General features: G+C 41.0%; 1 protein-coding gene across 3 annotated transcripts in view; it reads left to right on the top strand.

The window, feature by feature from the left end:
- DCBLD1 (discoidin, CUB and LCCL domain containing 1) overlaps positions 1-21472 on the top strand; it is a 75796-nt gene that overhangs the window by 18368 nt on the left and 35956 nt on the right. For all 3 annotated transcript variants that reach the window (XM_086317147.1, XM_086317149.1, XM_086317146.1), the window contains exon 2: positions 8706-8918. In XM_086317147.1, coding sequence (XP_086173273.1) covers positions 8706-8918 — 213 coding nt within the window. The remainder of the gene's footprint in view (positions 1-8705; positions 8919-21472) is intronic.

Below are 21472 nucleotides of genomic sequence, written 5' to 3'. Positions count from 1 at the left end.
GTTATGTGTGAGTGTCAGGATTAGAACCCAGGCCCCTAACATGAGGCCGAGTTTCAGTTTCTAGAGTAGCTCTCTGGGATCAGAATGAAAAGAAGTATTTCACAGTCGGTCCTCTTCTCATCTCAGTCAAAGATTAGGAGCAGGTGGTGAGGAACGACTCTTGCCTCTCTTAAGGAAGACTTGGAAAGTGAAAGTCGCTCAGCCTTCCAGAGCCAAGTGTGTCCTCTGTGACCCCACGGACTATGCAGTGCATGGAATTCTCCAGGCCAGAATACTGCAGGAGGTAGCCATTCCCTTCTGCAGGGGATCTTCCCAACCCGGGGATCGAACCCAGGCATTGCAGGTGGATTCTTTACCATCTGAGCCACCAGGGAAGCTCAAGAATACTGGAGTGGGTAGCCTATCCCTTCTCCAGTGGATCTTCCCGACCCAGAAATGGAACCACCCTTTGCTGTACACCTGAAACATTGTAAATCAACTACATATATACTTTTTCAGATTCTTTTCCATTATAGGTTATTATAAGATGTTGAATATAATTCCCTATGCTATACAGTAGGTCCTTGTTATTTTATATATAGTAATATGTATCTGTTTGGAGAAGGCAATGGCATCCCACTTCAGTGCTCTTGCCTGGAAAAATCCCATGGGCGGAGGAGCCTGGTAGGCTGAAGTCCATGGGGTCTCGAAGAGTCAGACATGACTGAGCGACTTCACTTTCACTTTTCACTTTCATGCCTTGTAGAAGGAAATGGCAACCCACTCCAGTGTTCTTGCCTGGAGAATCCCAGGGAGGGGGAGTCTGGTGGGCTGCTGTCTATGGGGTCGCACAGAGTCGGACAGGACTGAAGTGACTTAGCAGTAGCAGCAGCAGTCTGTATCTGTTAATCTCAAATCCCTAATTTAATCCCCCAACACCACTTCCCCTTTGGTAACCTTAAATTTGTTTTCTATGTTTGTGAGTTTACTTCTGTTTTGTAAATAGGTTTATTTGTATCATTTTGTTTCCACATACAAGTGATATCATGTGGTATTTGTCTTTGATTTACTTCACTTAGTATGATAATATCGTTTCATCCATGTTGTTGCAAAGGGCATTATTTCCTTATTTTGTTATAACTAGTGATATTCATATATATATATATATATATACACACACACACATACAAACACATGCACACACACATACACACACCATGTCTTTATCCATTCATCTGTTGATGGGCATTTAGGTTGCTTCCATGTCTTGGTTATCGTAAATCATGCTGCTATGAACATTGGGATGCATTTATCTTTTTGATTCAGCATTTTTATCTTTTCAGGTTAATATGCCCATAACTGGGATTACTGGATCATGTGGTAATTTTGTTTTTTAAGGAACCTCTATACTTTTCTCCACAGTGGCTGTACCAATTTACATTTCCACCAACAGTGTAGAAAGCTTCCCTTTTCTCCACACTCTCTCCAGCATTGATTATTTGTAGTCTTTTTAATGATGGCCATTCTAAACAGTATGAAGTGGCACCTCATTGTAGTTTTGATTTGCATTTCTCTAGGAATTAGTGATGTTGAGCATCTTTTCATGTACTTGTTGGATATCCATATGTCTTCTTTGGAGCAATGTCTATTTAGGTCTTCTGCCCATTTTTTGTTTGGGTCACGTTTCTTTATATTGAGCTATATAAGCTATTTGTATATTTTGGAAATTAAACCTCTGGGGTTGCATTATTTGCAAATATTTTCTCCCATTCCGTAGGTTGTTTTCTCATTTTGTTGATGGTCTCCTTTGCTGTGCAAAAGCTTTTAAGTTTAATTAAGTACGCTTTATTTTTGCTGTTGTTTCCATTACACTAGGAGATGGATCAAAAGAAATATTGCGTGATTTATGTCAAAGAATGTCCTGCCCGTGTTTTCCTCTAGGAGTGGTCTTACATTTAGGTCTTTAATCCATTTTGAGTTTGTTTTTGTATATGGTGTTAGAAAATGTTCTAATTTCACATTTCACGTGTTGCTGTCCAGTTTTCCCAGCACCACTTATTGCAGAGACTGTCTTTTCTCCATTGTATATTCATGCCTATTTTGTCAGAGATTATCTGACCGTAGTGTGTGGGTTTATTTCTGGGCTTTCTATCCTGTTCCGTTAATCCATGTGCCTGTTTTTGTGCCAGTACCGTATGTTCTGATTACCATAGCTTTATAGTATAGTCAAGTCAGACAGCGTGATTCTTCCAGTTCTGTTTTTCTTTCTCAAGATCATTTTGGCTATTCGGGGCCTTTTGTGTTTCCATACAAATTAAACAACAACAAAAAAATGTTTTTGGCTCCAGTTCTATGAAAAATGCCATTGGTAATTTGATAGGAATTGCATTGAATCTATAGATCGCCCCCAGTTATCATTTAAAAATGGTTTGGTAAGATTGGTTTTTTCAAATAATGGTCTAAATAAGATTCATATGGTTGTTGTGGTGCTTAAGTTTCCTTTAATCTAAAACACTTTTTAAAATATCTCTTTGTACAACTCATTGTTGAAGAAACTGGGTCAGTTGCGCGTAGAATATTGCAGCCTGGATTCAGCTAATGACTTCCTTATGGTGTCGGTACGCTTGTGTTTCTACCCTCTGTGTTTCCTGTGGACGGAAATTAGATGTAAAGTCTTGATGAGATTCAGCTATTGATTCGCATGTTTTGCTTTTTGGTGAGAGTACACGTGAAGGTGTGTAGAGCACGTTTGATCCTGTCAGAAGACTTATAACATCTCATGGTCTCATGTGGTCATGCTGAGATCCATCGGTGGGTTTAGATGTGTCAGGAGACTTGTAACATCTCATGGCCTCATGTGGTCATGCTGAGATCCATCGGTGGGTTTAGATGTGTCAGGAGACTTGTAACATCTCATGGTCTCATGTGGTCATGCTGAGATCCATCAGTGGCTTTAGATGGTGCCCTGCCTGATTCTTTCATTTTGAAGTTCTTCCTCCACCTTCTACCCATCTATTTGTTCCATCTATTTGTTACCATTGCCAGATATTCTTATCAGCAAGTTGTTCATTTTAATAGACAGATGTTGTGAAAGACTCTAAAGAGGGCTCTGATAAGATAGCAGTGCAGGTAGTTTCCCAAAATTAAACACAAATACACTTATGTTACAAAATAAAGAGGGGAGACAAAAGTGTTTTCAAAATTCTAGAATTGGATCACCTTGGAATTGTCATCTGGCATCCACCATTGGTTAAATAGCTTTAAGGCAATTCCATATACGTCTTGTGTTGTTATCTGTGAACTGGGTCATACATTATGACCCTCTCAAACTCAACACTCCGTGCTGCTTAGAAAAAATATGAGAACTTGGTTAGTGGATTTAGTACAAAAAGATTTTAGAACAAAAATTCTCCTTTATTGGTTATCATTCTGTAGTGATCTTTTTAATGCAAGCTTCTATAAATTCTTTAATTAAAGATAAGTAGAAGAGCATACAGGATCACAAAATCTAAATAGTATAAAAAAGTATAAAATAGGAAATAAAAGCACCTTTGTTTTCACCCACTGCCAGTCAAATTTAACCAGGCTGATAGGTTTTTTTTTTCCAATTTTTTAATTGAAATTTTTATTCTGAGATGATCACAGACCTCTTGCAGTTAAGAAATAATACAAGAGATGTTGTGTGCCTTTGCCTACTTTCCCTGTGATAGTATCTTGCAACACTGTAATATAATATCATGACCACAGTATTGAAGTGAATACGTTATATATGGAACATGAATTGGTAGACTTTTAAATGACTCTTGACATCTTCCTTGTTTGTGATTCTTAATTAGAGCTGAGTTCTGAGTTAAGTGACAGAGTGTTAGGATGAGGTCGTGGGAATAGTGTTTATCTGTTGTTTTCATTTGCTTTATTCAATATATGATACCATATGCTTTATTTATGCTCTACTTTATTCAATATATGATACCATAGGCATTTTATCTCCCTAGGCACTTCCTAGTCCCTCTTTGATGTATTTCTAGTTCTTTTTTCCACTCAACTTTATCGAGATATAATTGACATATGACGTTGTGCAAGTTCAAGTCTACAATGAGCTGGTTTTATATATTTATATATTTCAAAGTTATTTAACACCATGGCATTCATTAACAACTGCTGTCACCTCACATAATTACTATTTCCTTTTTGTGGTGAAAACATCTAAGATCTACTCTCTTAGCAACTTCCAGTTATATACTATAGTACTGTTAACTCTATCTAGTCCTTTGAAGTAATCAAAACTATGGAAAGATGGTCGGTTGAAAATTCCCGATGTCATCAATATCCATGAAATACATTTATTATATTAGCGCTTGCCCCAGAAAACTCCATAAATAGTCTTCCATAGGTAAGAGTGAAATTGCAGCTTCTGAAGACAGTTGTTTGCTTTTCTAATGAATTAGGACTTCGCAGTTCTTTTCAGGTTTTTTTGGGAGAACAAAGACTTAGTTTCATTCTGCTAGATTGTGAAAAGGGAAAACTTTCCCAAGAAGGCACAAATCTCCCATGTAAAGTAATGATGGGAGTGCTGAAAACTTAAACTTGCTTCTATTCTGCCAATGTCAATGGGTGAAAGGAGTTTCCTCATGCAGTTTAGAGTAGAAGGCATTGAAAAGAAGCACAATTACAGCCTTGAATAAAAGTGACCCCCTGGGATTTTCCTTTGTCATGACATGTCACTTAAAACTTAGAATACAATAATCATGTACAGGCTGATTCACCTGTCATTGATCCTCATTTTATATGTAGCTATGTTGTCTAGGAAGTTTTCACTTTCTTTTTTCTTATTTATTTATTTTATGGCTATGCCACGCAGCATGCGCGATCTTATTTCCCTGACCAGGGATCCAGCTCGAGCCTCCTGCAGTGGAAGCGTGGAGCCCCAACCATTAGATTGCCAGGAAATTCTCTTTTTTCTTATAAAAGCAGAGTTTCATAGTACTAAGAAAAGGGACATTTAAATGTTTGACCAGTGATATCTTGGTGGCTTAGACAGCATTATTTATATGTACATTTATAAGCAGACATTTATAACTAGTTCACAAGAAAAAAAAATCAGCAGACTCTAATTTTGACTAATCATAATGGGAAAGACAGGAGGAAGAGAAAAAACAACACTGGGGTTTGAGTCCAGAAATGATTGAAGACTGAGGCTGATATGACAGAAAGGGAAGCCCAGGGGGCAAGAAGATTGGGGCACAGAGGCTGTAAGTTTTGTTCTTACATGTGAGGTGATAGCCATATTTCTGGACTCAGGTTCAATCCCTGGTTTGAAAGATCTCCTGGAGAAGGAACTGGCAGCCCACTCCAGTCTTCTTGCCTGGGAAATTCCCTGGACAGAGGAACCTGGTGGGCTACAGTCCCTAGGGTCACAAAAGAGCGGGACATGATGGAGCAACTAACAACAACACTAGTTACCTTAGTGTTGTTTTACCAGAGTGCTCAAAATCAGTGCCTTCAAAGGCGAGGTGAGCCGTAGAAATGAGTGACCGGGACCTGGTGGGGAGTGAGGGCATCTATCTCTATTAAAAGCACAGCTAGAATGCCTGCTGGTGTGATTGCCATGTCTTCTGGTTTCCAAGAGAAATTATGCATTAGTTTTTTTTTTTTTTTTAACTAAAGCCTTTAAGAGCAGGTAAATAATTCAAGTTTTAAATCAAAACTTTGTTCCCTATGTGCTTCTGCAGCATATGCATTACTCTAGTATAATTTTTGTTTAATTCTCAACAATTTTGTACTTACTGCCAGAGAGCTCCAGAAATATGTTTTTGTTTAGTTCCTAAGTCATGTCCAATTCTTTATAACCCTTTGGACAGTAGCCTGCCAGGCTCCTCTGTCCTCGGGATTTCCTAGCAAGAAGACTTGAGTGGGTTGCCATTCCCTTCTCCAGGAGATCTCCCCAAAGCAGGGATTGAACCCGCATCCAGAAATATATTTTACAGCTATCACCTCAAGCTTTAAGAACCAAACTTATAGGCTTTGTCCTCAAACCTGCTTGCCCTCTGGGCTTCCCTTTTTGTTTTATCAGCCTCAGTGTTCCAATCATCTCTGGACTCAAAATCTCAATGTTGTTTATTCTCCTCCTGTCTTTCCCATTATAATAGGTTGAAACCCAAGTCCATTGATTTTTTTCTTGTGAACTTCCTCCTGTTTTTCATTCCCTTTCCATCCCAGCCACAGCATTTTAAACCCTCCTCCTGCTCTATGATGCACGTTCTCCTGCATTTTAGTTCCTATCTTGAGTCTTTTTCAAATACCTCTTTCATTATCTCACTTCTCAAAATCCTCTGTGGGCCTCTATTACATAGTCATATAAATTCCACAACTTCTGCCTAGACCTCCAGGTTTCAGAGTAGTTTTATCTTAGCTGTCTATCTCCATTTCCCCTTGGAACTAACTTCCTGCTTCTTTAGGTCAACTCTCCTCTAATCCAAGGCTTCCTTGGTGGCTAAAATGGTAAGGAATCTTCCTGCAATTCAGGAGACCTGGATTAAATCCCTGGATGGGGAAGATCCCCTAAAGGAGGAAATGGCAACCCACTCCAGTATTCCTGCCTGGAGAATCCCATGGATGGAGGAGCCTGGTGGGTTTCAGTCCATGGCGTCGCAAAGAGTCGGACATGACTGAGTAACTAACATTTACACTTTCCCCCCAGTCCAGCCTCCCAGCTTGGAATCTTGAGAATTCAGTTCAGTTCAGTCGCTTGCTCCTTTTAATTTCATGGCTGCAGTCACCATCTGCAGTGATTTTGGAGCCCCCAAAAATAGTCTGTTATTATTTGCATTGTTTCCCCATCTATTTGCCATGAAGTGGTGGGACCAGATGCCATGATCTTTGTTTTCTGAATGTTGAGTTTTAAGCCAACTTTTTCACTTTCCTCTTTTACTTTCAAGAGGCTCATTAGTTCTTCTTTGCTTGGGCAGGGCTGTCCCTCGACCTTGACTGCTGGTTTGGCACAGATTCTCCCACCCTTTATTTTAATGAGGCCTCCAATACCATTTTGGGCTTCCCTGGTGGCTCAGTGGTAAAAGAATCCACCTGCCAATGCAGGAGACCTGAGTTCTTTCCCTGGGTCAGGAAGATCCCCTGGAGAAGGAAATGGCATTCCGCTTCTACTCCAGTATTCTTGCCTGGAAAATCTCATGGACAGAGGAGCCTGGTGGGCTATAGTCAATGGTGTCGCAGAGTTGGACATGATTGAGCTACTAAACAGCAACCATCACTGTTTGGGCTGCAAGCCTCAAGGCAAGAAGGAAGTGGGATAAAAGAAGACCCCAGATGAATCCTGTAGCAGCGGCTAGGCTGGAGAAGGAAGAAGGCTGCCGAGGGCTTCAGATTCCCATGATGCCCTAGCTGGGTCTTCTGCTGTAGGAGGCTTTGGTCTGCCTTCTGTTACCACCACAGAGAGTTTCTTCTCCAACAGACTTCTGCTTTCTCTCCCTCTGGCTAAGGGCAAAAATTCTGGCTTTGTTTCTCTGAAAGTGTATTAATTATAGGCATTTTGTGCTTTGAATTCAATGTATGCTCCTTAATCTTGCAGCCCACCGAGTTTTACATGCTGTCAGATAACTTGGTTGCTTTAATTTACTGGAGCAACTTGTTGGTCAATTGATTAAACTTCCCTATTCAGAAAACCTTGAGAGAATTTCTTATTTTAGTGAAGTAGTGAGAATTCACTGAAATAGATTCTCTCTTGCCCTCTTTGGCACTTTGTTTAAGCTCCTGCAATGGCAGGGGCACCTAGAATTACAGTTATCTGAGCATGTGACTGTCTCCCATTTCACTTTGAGTGGTGAACAGCCATTGCTACTTGTATGTGTCTCCAACAACGCCATGTCTGGCAGGTGGCAAGCACGCAACTCATGATACGTCCTGAGTCTATTGTGTGTGCGTGCTCAGTTGTATCCAACTCTTTGCGACCCTATGGACTGTAGCCCACCAGGCTCCTCTATCCATAGGGATTCTCCAGGCAAGAATACTGAAGTGGGTTGCCATTTTCTCCTCCAGGGAATCTTCCCAGCCCAGGGGTTGTATCTGTATCTCCTGCATTGGCAGTCAGATTCTTTACCACTGAGTCACCTGGGAAGCCTCCAAGTCTCCAAATCTGTGGCTGTTATTAACTGAGATATGAATGTGGGATGATTGTTAATCCCCAGCTGAGTGACAGGCTCTTAAAGATAGTCGACTCAGCATGAGTCTCAGATTCTCCAGAAGCATTTTGCATACCTGACCCCATTTAATCAGGACAATTACCCCCAAAATGAGTGGTATTTTTTTCCCCTCAGTTGCAAATTGTTTCATACCATTGGCTTGCTAATAGACAAAACCACTAATGGCAAATCTGTGAATGCCAAGGGCCCACTGTGCAAGTGTGGATGGGTAGATGAATAGATGATTAGAAAAAGTAATTTGATTAAATGATGTGTTTGCAAAGGGCTTACCATGCTAATACATGAAACATTTTGATCAACAATGTTCAGAAGATTAAGCTGAGAAACAAGAGATGAAATAACCTGGAATAACAGATACCGTGTAATAACTAAAACAATTTTTATTTTTAGCTTTTCTGTCTCTCTTCATAGAAGGAATAAAATACATAAGGTGAAGATTAGAGTGAACTTTCTCAGCTCTCGGTAAGAATTCATTTCACTTACTTCTTGTATCCTTTTTTTCTTTTCCAGGTGACGGCTGTGGGCACATAGTGACCTATAAGGACAGTGGCACCATGACATCTAAGAATTATCCATGGACATACCCCAATCACACTGTTTGTGAAAAGACAATCACAGTACCGAAGGGGAAGAGGTTGATTCTGAGGTTGGGAGATTTGGATATTGAATCCCAGACCTGTGCCTCTGACTACCTTCTCTTCACTAGCTCTTCTGATCAATATGGTAAGCAAAGAGCTCTCGCCTTCTGCGAGTGTGGGAAAATTTGAGATGTGGAGAGGAGGCAAGTGGTGTGTTCATTAGTGTCACAGCCTGGGGAGATCAGAAGAAAAACTTGCCCTTCGTAGACTCTCAGGATGGTTCACATGGATACACTTGCTTCATAAGCCACAACAAAGACAACTGAGGAAGTTTCAGCATTTTGTGTGGGTGTCAGGAGCTTAGTTTGAGTTTACGTCTTGCTGGGAAGAGAACTGGAGATGTGTAGCATTTGGCTAAAATACCTACAGTTCATTCATTGATGTGACAAATACTGAATAGTGGTCATGTGTTCAAGTACTCTGTGAAGGACTAGGTGGGATATAGCAGTGAAAAGACAGAGTTCCTCTTTTCGTGGCGCTTGCACTGGTGGAGGGACAAGTGGAAAACAACAAAAAAAAATGCATCTATAATATGAGAGGTAGTGAGGAAGAAAAATAAGGAATAAGAAAAGTAAGTCATCCTAAGACGATATAGAGTCTGGTTCTGAGTGTGTTTGTGTTCAATGGGATGGTCAAGAAGCCTTCTCCAACAAGAGGGCATTTGAGCAGAGACCCAAGTGGACTGAATGAAGGCACAGTACACCTGTGTCTATGGTCAGTTTTCTGGGTAGGGGAATGGCAAGTGCAAAGGACAGTTTTCAGAGTAACCTTTTGAAATTAAGCTCTTTGTCGTTTCAATATGCTGTTAGCACATTGGTGTCTGAACTCACACTAACAGTGACCCTACAGTCCTTAGCCCAAGGAAACAACTTGGATTTAGATGACTAGAAAACAAAAACAGTCTTATATACAGGTTCTTCCGAGGTTAGAGTTTTTCTGAAATTCACTGTGCATACAACTCTGAAAATGATACAGGTTTTAAGCAAAACTCTGTCCACCTGCTACTTTCATAGGTAATTTCTCTCAAGCACACAGCTTTCTGGGCTGTCTTTATCTTTGCACCCAGAGATTCTGCACTCCTCCCAGTGTGGTACCTCCTCCCAGCATGAAAACCCAGACCAGACGAGAGACTGTTCAGAGATCTAAACTTACCTAGCCCTCATGGAGGAAATGGAGAAGGCAAAGGCACCCCACTCCAGTGTTCTTGCCTGGAGAATCCCATGGACGGAGGAGCCTGGTGGGCTGCAGTCCATGGGGTTGCTAAGAGTCGGACACGACTGAGTGACTTCACTTTCACTTTTCACTTTCATGCATTGGAGAAGAAAATGGCAACCCACTCCAGTGTTCTTGCCTGAAGAATCCCAGGGACAGGGGAGCCTGGTGGGCTGCTGTCTATGGGGTTGCACAGAGTCGGACATGACTGAAGCAACTTAGCAGCAGCAGTAGCATGGAGGAAAAAAAACCTAAGTTTTTTTTTTTTTTTAATTCCTGGGAATATTATCCATTGTAATGATGGTTCAGTTACTCTGCCAGTAAAGATGGTTAATTTCATAAAATTTGTTGTTGTTCAGTCACTAAGTCGTGTCAGACTCTTTGCTATGCCATGAACTGCAGCAGGCCAGGCTGCCCTGTCCGTCACAATCTCTCTGAGTTTGCTCAAACTCATGTCCATTGAGTTGGTGATGCCATCCAATCATCTCATCCTCTGTCGCCTCCTTCTTCTCCTGCCTTCAGTCTTTCCGAGCATCAGGGAAAGATTTCCTATGAGTGGGCTCTTCACATCAGGTGGCCGAAGTATTTGACCTTCAGCTTCAGCATCAGCCCTTCCAGTGAATATTCAGGGTTGATTTCCTTTAGGATTGACTGGTTTGATCTCCTTGCTGTCCAGGGGACTCTCAAGAGTCTTCTCCAGCACCACAGTTGGTGGAGAAGGGAATGGCAAACCACTTCAGTATTCTTGCCTTGAGAACCCCATGAACAGTGTGAAAAGACTTTCATAAAATTAAACTGCAATTAACAAGTTGCAAGTTTTTAATTCCAGTTTGACTCAAAGGGGAAAAATGCAAATCCCAGGGGTGCTGGGATCACTTACTGTTCGGTAGCTCTGGTCATGGCAGGTGTATTAATTTACGGAGGCACTCTTCAGGGAATCCCTCACTAGCCCGGACATTGCCTCCAGATTCAGAAGGGGGCACCAAGTGTCAGAGCTCCCATGCAGAATGCGAGGGAAGTGGCTGCAGGGCCAGGACAGCATTCTCACAGCTCGTCTCTCTGGGGAAGCATCTCCTTTCCCTGAAGATGAACAGTTAATTCCACCAACTGACGGAGCAGCAGTCTGATCGTCTCTGTTGCTTTAGGTCTCAGATCACGGGCTGAGATGAGAACTAGAAAGGGGGGCAAATTGTCCTGAAGCATGACTGGAGAATGGATGTGGCTTTCCCATGCATTTTTGATGTGTGTTCACAAACAGAAAAGAGGAAAAGCCTGGGATTTAACTGTATTTTGAGAACTTCCCTGGTGGCTCAGATGATAAAGAATCTGCCTGAAATGCAGGAGACCCGGGTTTGATCCCTGGGACGGAAAGATCCCCCGGAGAAGGGAATGGCAATTCACTCCAGTATTCTTGCCTGGAGAATCCCACGGACAGAGGAGCCTGGCAGGCTATAGTCCTTGGGTCTCAAAGAGTCGGACATGACTGAGTGACTAGCATTTAACCGAATTTTAGGAGCTGGGTTACAAGGTCCTCATGGTCCGCATCAGGGCACTCCAGTGCACGTTTCTAGCTTCTTGAATTTTCAAGAGTTAGACGCTTCACTTGGAAGTGAGTAATGAATTGCCATTCATTTCAATAAAGCCCAGTAAATTCATTTTTCTCTTCAGATTTTTTTCCGACATAGTTGTGTTTGTTTTTTAAAAACAAAATATATGCTCATTATAGAGGTAAGCATATTCATTGTATGCCAGGCATAGGTTTGGCCTTAGGTAGATTTTCTGGAATCCTCAAATTCCCCCCTGCAAGGTTGTTACTATTAACTTCTTTTTGCAAACAGAGAAATTGAGGCATGGTGAGTTTTGTTGTTTCTTTCTTTTTTTTTTTTTGCTGCACTGTGTAGCTTGTGGAATCTTAGTTCCCCAGCCAGAGACTGAACCTGGGTCCTGGCGGTGAAATCACTGTGTCCTAACTAACCACTGGACTGTCAGGGAGGTCCCAAGATTTTTTTTTTTTTTTTCAACTAACATGCTGAAGATCACACAGCTAGTTAAGGGATGAAATAAAAATTTATGTCTATGTCTCTGTGGTTTCAAGACATCTGTTTCCAGATGTCTCTTTCTCCCCAAGTCCCAACACCCAAAGAAAGCTTCATGCTCTACTGCCGTCCCCAGGTGCTCCGCCCAGTACTGCATCAGACAGCAATTTTGCCTAAAACACAAGTGTAGTTAATATTTTGGGTTGGGGATGTTCTTAAATACTTATTGATGCTTAGAATTAGTTTATTTTGAGACTGCTTTAAAGAGTTCTTGATCAGTCACATTAAGGCAAATCTGGTAGACAAGAATAATAGAAATGAGCAATAAAAGGAATACACAGAAAGGAAATTAGAATATTTCAATCCTATAAGCATATTTTAAAGAATTAAATGGCTCAGAGCCACATAGAGCGGGTATACACATGCATATACATATATGTTGCATCTATATATTTGTGTCTTTGTATAATAATTCTGAAGAGCATTCTTGGAGAAGCTGCTTATTCATATATTTGTACTTAAAATATTTCATCCAGTGATTTGAATATAGTAGATACTCTGTGAACAAATGGTTTAAAATGTGAATTGGCAAGTTCAGTGGTGAGGAACCAGTTAAGCAAAGCGTGTAATACTTACTTGCAATATTAAACAGCTATCTGTCAAAAAGACAGTTAACATGGAAAGCTGCTTATGATGATATTGTTGTTGTTGAGTCGCTAAGTTGTGTCCAACTCTTTTGCGACACCACATACTGTAGCCCACCAGGCTCCTTTATCCATGGGATTTCCCAGGAAAAAATACTGGAGTGGGTTGCCATTTTCTTCTCCAGGGGATCTTCCTGATCCAGGGATTTAATCCAACTCTCTGGCATTGGCAGGTAGATCCTTTATCGCTGAGCCCTGATATAGTGTTAGGTAAAATATGAATACATAGTAATGTTATAATAATAGAAAAAACCCTCTAAACAGAGTGAGAACATAACTGCAGCAAATTGTTAGGAGGAGGATTTTCGAAGGATCAACTTGGTGTATTGTTTTGTCTTCCCTTGACTCTTGTTTTCTTTAATAAACATTTGTTTCTTAATAAAAACAAGTAGATTTTCTTTGACTAAGATCACTGACTTTAGACCTATATTTTAATTTAGTCCCCTAGTCAGTTTGAACTTCCTGGCATCTGCCAAGAAGGAAGAGGAGGCTGGAGTGCTTTGTTTGCCTGGGCGAGCTGAGGGAGTGGGCTTTCCTGTGGGGCTCGTGTCCTGCTCCCTGGAGGAGGTGAGGCCCCTCTGCAGCCGGTGTGGCCCCAAGACTGTGGAGGGAGGGTCCCAGGGACCCACAGCACCTGGAGGGAAGTGCGCACTGTGGGGGAGGTGGGGTAGAAACACGTGCTCTGGAATACCGCCTGCAATTCCAGTATACTGGGCTCTAACAGTTTCATGTGTGGCTGAAACAGCTAAATAGTTTTGGTTTATCCAGCTCAGATTTTTTTCAATTAATTGCTAAAACCCATTGCCAAGAGATTTTAAGACTCGACACTGTCAGACTTTTAAATGTGGAGTTAATGTTTTGAAAAAGAATTATGTCTTCTGGCATTCGTGTTTGGAAGCTCTGCCAAGAGTGGACATAGTTGGAATGTGATTCATTAACCGCTGTGAATAAGCTGAGGTTGTAGTTTTTAATCATTGTGCATTTAATTTGTAATGGTTCTCCCTGCCCACCCCACACGGATTCTGTTTTAAAGGTTTGGTGCATATACTTTGATTGCTTTCATTCCTGGTAGCAAAATATACTGTAAACAGGTGTGACCCACATCAGCTTTCACAGTGATCAAGCAAAATGTACACCTGAGCTCACTGATTGTTAAGAGACCCGATACAAACAAGGTGGGATGATTTTTCTGTTTGTCCTGTATTATAATTATGGCTGATATTTCAGATCCAACATCAATTAGAAGAGTGTACTTATATACCTATGGCTGAGTTAAGACACTGATTCTCCTTCTTAAAATACTCTTTAAACAACCAGGAATCAACAACTTTATCAGCCTTACTTTAGAACATATGTTAAGAACGAGGTATGATTCTTCAGTTCAGTTCAGCTGCTCAGCTGTGTCCGAGTCTTTGCAACTCCATGGGCTGCAGCACGCCAGGATTCCCTGTCCATCACCATCTCCCGGAGCTTACTCAAACCCATGTCCGTCGAGTTGGTGATGCCTTCCAGCCATCTCATCCTCTGTCGTCCCCTTCTCTTCCTGCCCTCAATCTTTCCCAACAACAGGGTCTTTTCTGATGAGTCAGTTCTTCACATCAGGTGGCCAAAATATTGGAGTTTCAGCTTCAGCATCAGTCCTTCCAATGAATATTCAAGGTTGATTTCCTTTAGGATTGACTGGTTGGATCTTCTGGCAGTCCAAAGGACTCTCAAGAGTCTTCTCCAACACCACAGTTCAAAAGCATCAATTCTTTGGCACTCAGCTCTCTTTATAGTCCAACTCTCACATCCGTACATGACAGTATGATTTCAAGATATTTTTAAACATAAACTTTTAAACTTATAAACATTTTTGGATATAAAACATATATACTGACTTTTAAGATCGTGTGTACTAATATCTGGCCAAAAAAAAAATTTAAGTATCATACTTTTCTTGGAGATTTTTTTTCACTGTTACTAAGGGCATTTTGCATTTCAGTTTGAAGCCAAAGTAACAGAGACTTCCTTCAAAAGAAACAGCAATGTCCCTTTCCTGGTCTAGAATTCAGTCAGGATCATGAAGCATTTAGTTGTATAGTTCAGTTCAGATTGCTGCTGAGACTCAATCTCCTCCCTCTTATATTTGTGATGTAAAATAATAAGTTAGTTGTATAAAATATTTAAATATCTTGAACTTGTGGGGAGAGTAGGTGCTGCTTCAGGCATTGTGTCATACCAATATACCTACATTTAAAATATGAAATGTCTCATGTTGTTTTATTCATGACACTGAAGAGGGAAGACTGTGGATTCATACTAACGATCATTATTCTCAACTTTAAAACTTCTTAGGCACTCTGTAACCTTGAGTTAAGGTTAAGTTAATGTTAAGTTAATGTAATGGAACTTAATGTTAAGTTCCAATTCCAGTCTTGCTGACCACAAAGAAGTCACCCAGAGGTTTGTTTTTGCTACCACTGTTTGTGGGGATCCCAGAGAAAGTGTTATTTCTGTTTCCTGATATTTCAAGATTTACTAGGTCCCAGTTTTCCATGAAAGTTGATCTTTCCCCAGTGGGTAGAGTTTAGGGCTGTTCCTCAACTCCCTGAAGGACCTGCTGGAAGAATCTTGGTGAGAATATTGGTCCCTTGGGATCTCAAAGGACCTTGTTCTGATGGAATTTCATAGACTTCCACACCCAGGTCACTGTGGATCAATAAAACCAGGCCTTCAGCATGGACTGAGATGAACACTTTTGTTTCTGTGTAGAGTTTTCATTTGGGCTTAAGAGTGCAGACTCTGGAATTAGACTGCCTAACTCCAAATTCCTGCTTTACTGATTATTTTTAAATTACTTTGACCTTGCGCAAATGCCTTAATTTTCCATGTCTCCATATTCCCTTCTTCAAAATGGGCAAAATAACAATATCTGCCACATTTGGGTGATTGAAGCACTTGTATATATAACTTTAAAGTACAATGTACGGCCCATAATAAGCACTCAGTCAACATTAGCTACCATCATCATTCCTTCCCTCCTTCCCCTTTTCTTCCTGTCTCTCCCTTCCCTTTCCACCTGCTTCTCCTCCTCAGTGGGCTAGAACACAGTCTATTGTTTGTCTAACATGTCGGTCCTTCTTTCTACTCCACATGCTCTCCTTTCACCCAGAAGAGGCTAAGCTGCAGCAGGACATGCCATCTACCCCTCCTGTGCATCCCTGGTGACCCAAGTTTATCCAAATCAGTCCCAGCCTGTGGCATGGGTTCCCTGAGTCAGAAGTAGCTTCAGGGACAGATTTTCTCCATCCAGCTTCATGAGATGAACAGAGAACCCATGTTCCTTAAGCCCATAGTTCATTCAGTTTGGCTTATTATTTTTTTTTTTTTCCACTGCCACCACCAGTTCACATCTTTGTGTCTATTTCATATAGAAAAAACTTCCTAATTTTTTCCTCTTTTCTTTCACCAGTCTCCATTCCCTCCAGGCCATCTAAGATTATCTTGTTAAATATTGTTGTGATAATTTCTTTCTTTATTTCAAAAATGGTTAATTGTGCCCCACTGTCTACAGACAATTGCTAGCTTGGTGTTCAAGGCGGGCTCACTCACTGTCTTCCCCACCCACATTTCCAGCCACATCTCTGAGTCTCTGTATCTCTATGCCCTTTCCAAATAAACACATCACACAGTTTCATGTTCAGTACATTTGATGATGTCATTTCTTCCACGTGTCCCTCTCCTGTTCCCCCTACTTTTCTGCCCCTTCTAAAACACAAACACACACACACATAACACTCTCTGACATACATCACAGCAGGATCCTCTATGACCCACCACCCAGAATATTGGAAATAAAAGCAAAAATAAACAAACGGAACCTAATTAAACTTAAAAGCTTCTGCACAACAAAGGAAACTATAAGCAAGGTGAAAAGACAGCCTTCAGAATGGGAGAAAATAATAGCAAATGAAGCAACTGACAAACAACTAATCTCAAAAATATATAAGCAACTTCTACAGCTCAATTTCATAAAAATAAATGACCCAATCAAAAAATGGGCCAAAGAACTAAATAGACATTTCTCCAAAGAAGACATACAGATGGCTAACAAACACATGAAAAGATGCTCAACATCACTCATTATCAGAGAAATGCAAATCAAAACCACTATGAGGTACCATTTCACGCCAGTCAGAATGGCTGCGATCCAAAAGTCTACAAGCAATAAATGCTGGAGAGGATGTGGAGAAAAGGGAACCCTCTTACACTGTTGGTGGGAATGCAAACTAGTACAGCCACTATGGAGAACAGTGTGGAGATTCCTTAAAAAACTGGAAATAGAACTGCCATACAACCCATCAATCCCAATGCTGGGCATACATACTGAGGAAACCAGAATTGAAAGAGACACGTGTACCCCAATGTTCATCGCAGCACTGTTTATAATAGCCAGGACATGGAAGCAACCTAGATGTCCATCAGCAGATGAATGGATAAGAAAGCTGTGGTACATATACACAATGGAGTATTACTCAGCCATTAAAAAGAACACATTTGAATCAGTTCTAATGAGGTGGATGAAACTGGAGCCTATTATACAGAGTGAAGTAAGCCAGAAAGAAAAACACCAATACAGTATACTAACGCATATATATGGAATTTAAAAAGATGGTAACAATAACCCTGTGTACGAGACAGCAAAAGAGACACTGATATATAGAACAGTCTTTTGGACTCTGTGGGAGAGGGAGAGGGTGGGATGATTTGGGAGAATGGCATTGAAATACGTATAATATCATATATGGAACGAGTTGCCAGTCCAGGTTCGATGCACGATACTGGATGCTTGGGGCTGGTGCACTGGGACGACCCAGAGGGATGGTATGGGGAGGGATGTGGGAGGAGGGTTCAGGATGGGGAACACATGTATACCTGTGGCGGATTCATTTCGATGTTTGGTAAAACCAATACAATATTGTAAAGTTTTAAAATAAAATAAAATTAAAAAAAAAATAAAACACACCCACACCCACACACATACACACACACACAGTGTGAAGACAAAGCAAATCCAATGCTAGTTACCTAGAACCTCCTCTGATGTTCAGCAGCTCCAGATACTCCTCTTGGGCTCACGTTGTTTTTCTAAACCTTCAGTGGAGCACCAATCTCAGGTGGAGATCATTATTTTAGCCTCTCAACTGATACGGGGTTTCCTGAGGAAGGAACTGCATTTGATTCATCCTTTGAACATCCCCTGTTGCTTGTCATAATCTTATACTTGCAGACTCTCAATCAACATTTAATGAATCAAATTGCATGCAGCTTGATTTTGGCAAATATACATTTAAAAGTCTATAATCTTATAAATTTGAGTATCTTTACTCACACTGTAGGAAGATTTATAGTAAGATTCCTCTATCAATAAATACCTGCTCTGCATTTAAAGGAAGACTTGATTTACCTACAATTTTAGGACTCTACTTTTATATTCAAAAGACCATGAAACTGTATAGAAGGTGCCTGCAATAGAGCGTTCAGCTGTGCTGTACACTGGGCTTTGGGGCTCTAGAGTTACTCACTTAACCCTCATAATAGCCCTGTAAGAGGGGGCCTATTATTAGCATCCACACATAAGGAAACTGAAGCTCAAAGAGGTCAAGTCACTTGCTTATAATCACTTAACTAGATCTGGGATTCAAGTCTGGATGTTTGGCTCTAGGGACCCCATTCTTAAGCACCGTGCCATTCCCATTCAGGGTGACAAAAGCCATCTGATCTCATGGTTTGTGCAGTAGTGAACTATAGTTCTTGTTCATTATTTGCTGGAAGAAATGGAGACCTCTGCAGGCCTTCCCCTAGGGGTGGGTATCCTGAGAACCAAATGGAATTCTGAGAAATCACTTACATGCAGAGTGCTAGTATAAATTTAAGGCTTAAAAAAGTACTTCTTAGTCAAGAAATTAAGGGAGACATCATGGTCAGTGAACCTAATTATAGTCAGTCAAATTAGCTGTGTTGCTAAATGACTTGGACTATGGAAAACCCAGGAAGTTCCAGAATTGTTCTCTTACATTTCCTGTACTCCCACCTCCACCCCCAGTATTTTTTTAACCATTGTCAGTGAGTTAGAAATACAACGATGTGAAGTCAGCCATTAATATTTATATTACACCAGGAACGAGAGAAATGGGAAAAGTCAGAAATAATACTGAGTGTTTTGACTCATAACTACAACAAGATTTCTGTGATAATAGTTTAGAATGATACATATCTGGCATATTGTAATAAGATCTAATCATTATGACTTCTCTGTTGATTTAAGAAAATTCCAAATAGAGAAAAATGCAAGATTGGCAGCCTCTATTTTATACATGGTTTATGTCTCAAAGCCATATTACAGAGAATGCAAAATTCTTATGACTTCTGAAGATAAAACAAAAGCCTATGAAGAAGCTTTTGGAAAATTATTTTGGGGCTTCCCACACCCCAGAAATGCATTCTCCTCTCTCACTGGGGTGGTTTTGGTGGAAATGCTTAAGAAAGACTGCTTTTTCTTTTGCTTTGTTTTGCCTTTTATACCAAGATAGAATTCAGAAAGAATTTAAGCATTTGAAAAAGTTAGGGGACTTCCCTGGCAGTCCACTGCTGCAGGGGGTGCTGGTTCCATCCGTGGTTGGGGACCTAAGATTCCCATGTGCTACGTGGCACGGACAAAAATTTTTTTAAAATACAAATAAAACGTATCTCTTAAAAAAGTTGTATCAGCCAGAATGTTCCATGCTAGATGTCTCATTAACATAACCATAAGCCTCAAGGAGAAAAGATATTGGCTTCTTCCTTCTCCTTTTCCTCAAGCACTTCCCCAGAGATAAACTGTGATTCATTTCAGCAAATTGCCATCTTTTGTTGGGCGAAAAGTGATCGCCTAGGTAGGTTCTGGCTCTTCTTGACCCGAGTCCTGTAGCCCCAAGGAAAGCTGCACCTTTGTCTAGGAATCTGCCTGGTTCATTTGTCATCTGTCACTGATTTTTGTCTGGGAACCAGAGACCAAAACTCTCCAGGGATACCACTTACATTCTTACGTGACTATGGTTTTAATGGCACAGTCCAGGAATATCCCTTTTTTATGCAAATTTCCCTCCTTTTCAAAGAAAATGGCCCTGAAAATTCTGTAATTTTGTACAGTGGCCTACTGCAATTAGCTAGCAAGGACAAACCCTGCCATTTGACTGCACAGGAAAAAAACAAACGGAAAGTGGACAGAAGTCCAGTGGCGTTTGCAGCTTTTCTGGAGATTGTTTTATCACTGTGCCTCTACACCCAGATCTGGGCCACATCAGGAACCACTTTTGTGGCAGCTGGCCGATGGCACACCGTGTGGCTGGCTCTGCCAGTGGCTTGCCCAGGGAGCATCACTTCATCTCATCGGCATGTTCTTATCTGCCATGAAAAATTAAATGTGTGAGTAAGATGGTGCTCATAAGGCTAATGGAGGCTTTTAGGAGTTTTTGATGGTCGTTGTTCAAGTTGATTTATGACAAATCTCTGGTGAGTTAGTTTTTCATTTGGTCTCTGTTTTCACCACTGGATCTGGAGAGGGAGAGATCTCCTCTTTGGTTTCTTTTAACAGCATGCATAGCATCTTTTAAACACATCTTTTCACAGGTGAAACACTAATTTAGTGCCATGAGTTTCAAGATCAAAAGCATAAACCCATCTGAAATGACTTGGAACAGTTATTAAACAAAATACTGCCTTGTATCCGGAAACGTAGGCAGACAGGCCATGGAGAATGGAGCGTGAGGATGAATTGCTGCATGGATTGTCAGATTGCCAGAGATTCCAGAGGACTGGCTCCAGGCAGACAGTTCATTCTTCCTGGTAGGACAGTTTGCTTTTATTCACACATGGGAAGATAAAGGGTTTCCCCTCTCAGCTGCTTATGGAACAGGGGATGTGCTGAGAGGAACTGGCCCACTGTGCTCAAAGCAGGCAGCTCCTAGGGTTCCTGGCCCTCATTCCTTTTGTCCAAGGAGTCAATCCATTGTCTGCCAGCTCCTGGTCTCGTGTCTGGTGCCAAACGCCACAATGCTACTCCATTTGGTATCACTGATGGCTTTTCCCACAATCCAGGGTGACTCACTACAAACCACAAAAGATAGAAGGATTTATTTCTCGTGATTTTCTTACTACTTGATGAACTGCCTTTCTGCTGTCTCCCAGTCGGATGGGAATTTGTGACTACAAAGATGGAACCTGCTTCCCAGACAAGGATAGAGGTAGGGAGGAGGTCAGAGTTAGACAGCAAGTCAAGTTCTGTGAAACACACAGCACTTCCAGTTGTAAAGCAAACATCCATGCAGATTGTGAGGCTTGCTTTTGGGTCTGCTAGAGTTCTTAAGAACCACTGAAAAGGGTTAGGGTTCAGCCTTAACTGTGAATTGAGGCAGTTTTACCAATCTAGGAACACTGTGCAGGAAGAGAATATAACCACGGTCAAGGCTAGAAGTCACCTCTGAACTCTTAGTGAATTTCCAATGACACTGGCATTGTGTACTGTTCAAATAACAGGTGTAGATCCTTTTTAAAAATTGAGACAGAGAGTACCTAAGAGTAAATACATCTTTTGGGCAGGTGTGGGTGGAGAAAGTCTTTCATAGAAAAAGATACCATCCTCAAGGGAGTCTGGCTGAAAACGG

This window comes from Bos grunniens, chromosome 9 (genome assembly GCF_055505025.1).
Source record: "Bos grunniens cultivar Pamir isolate PY7600 chromosome 9, Bosgru_T2T1.0, whole genome shotgun sequence".
NCBI lineage: Eukaryota > Metazoa > Chordata > Mammalia > Artiodactyla > Bovidae > Bos > Bos grunniens.
This window is presented reverse-complemented; position numbering and strand designations above follow the sequence as displayed.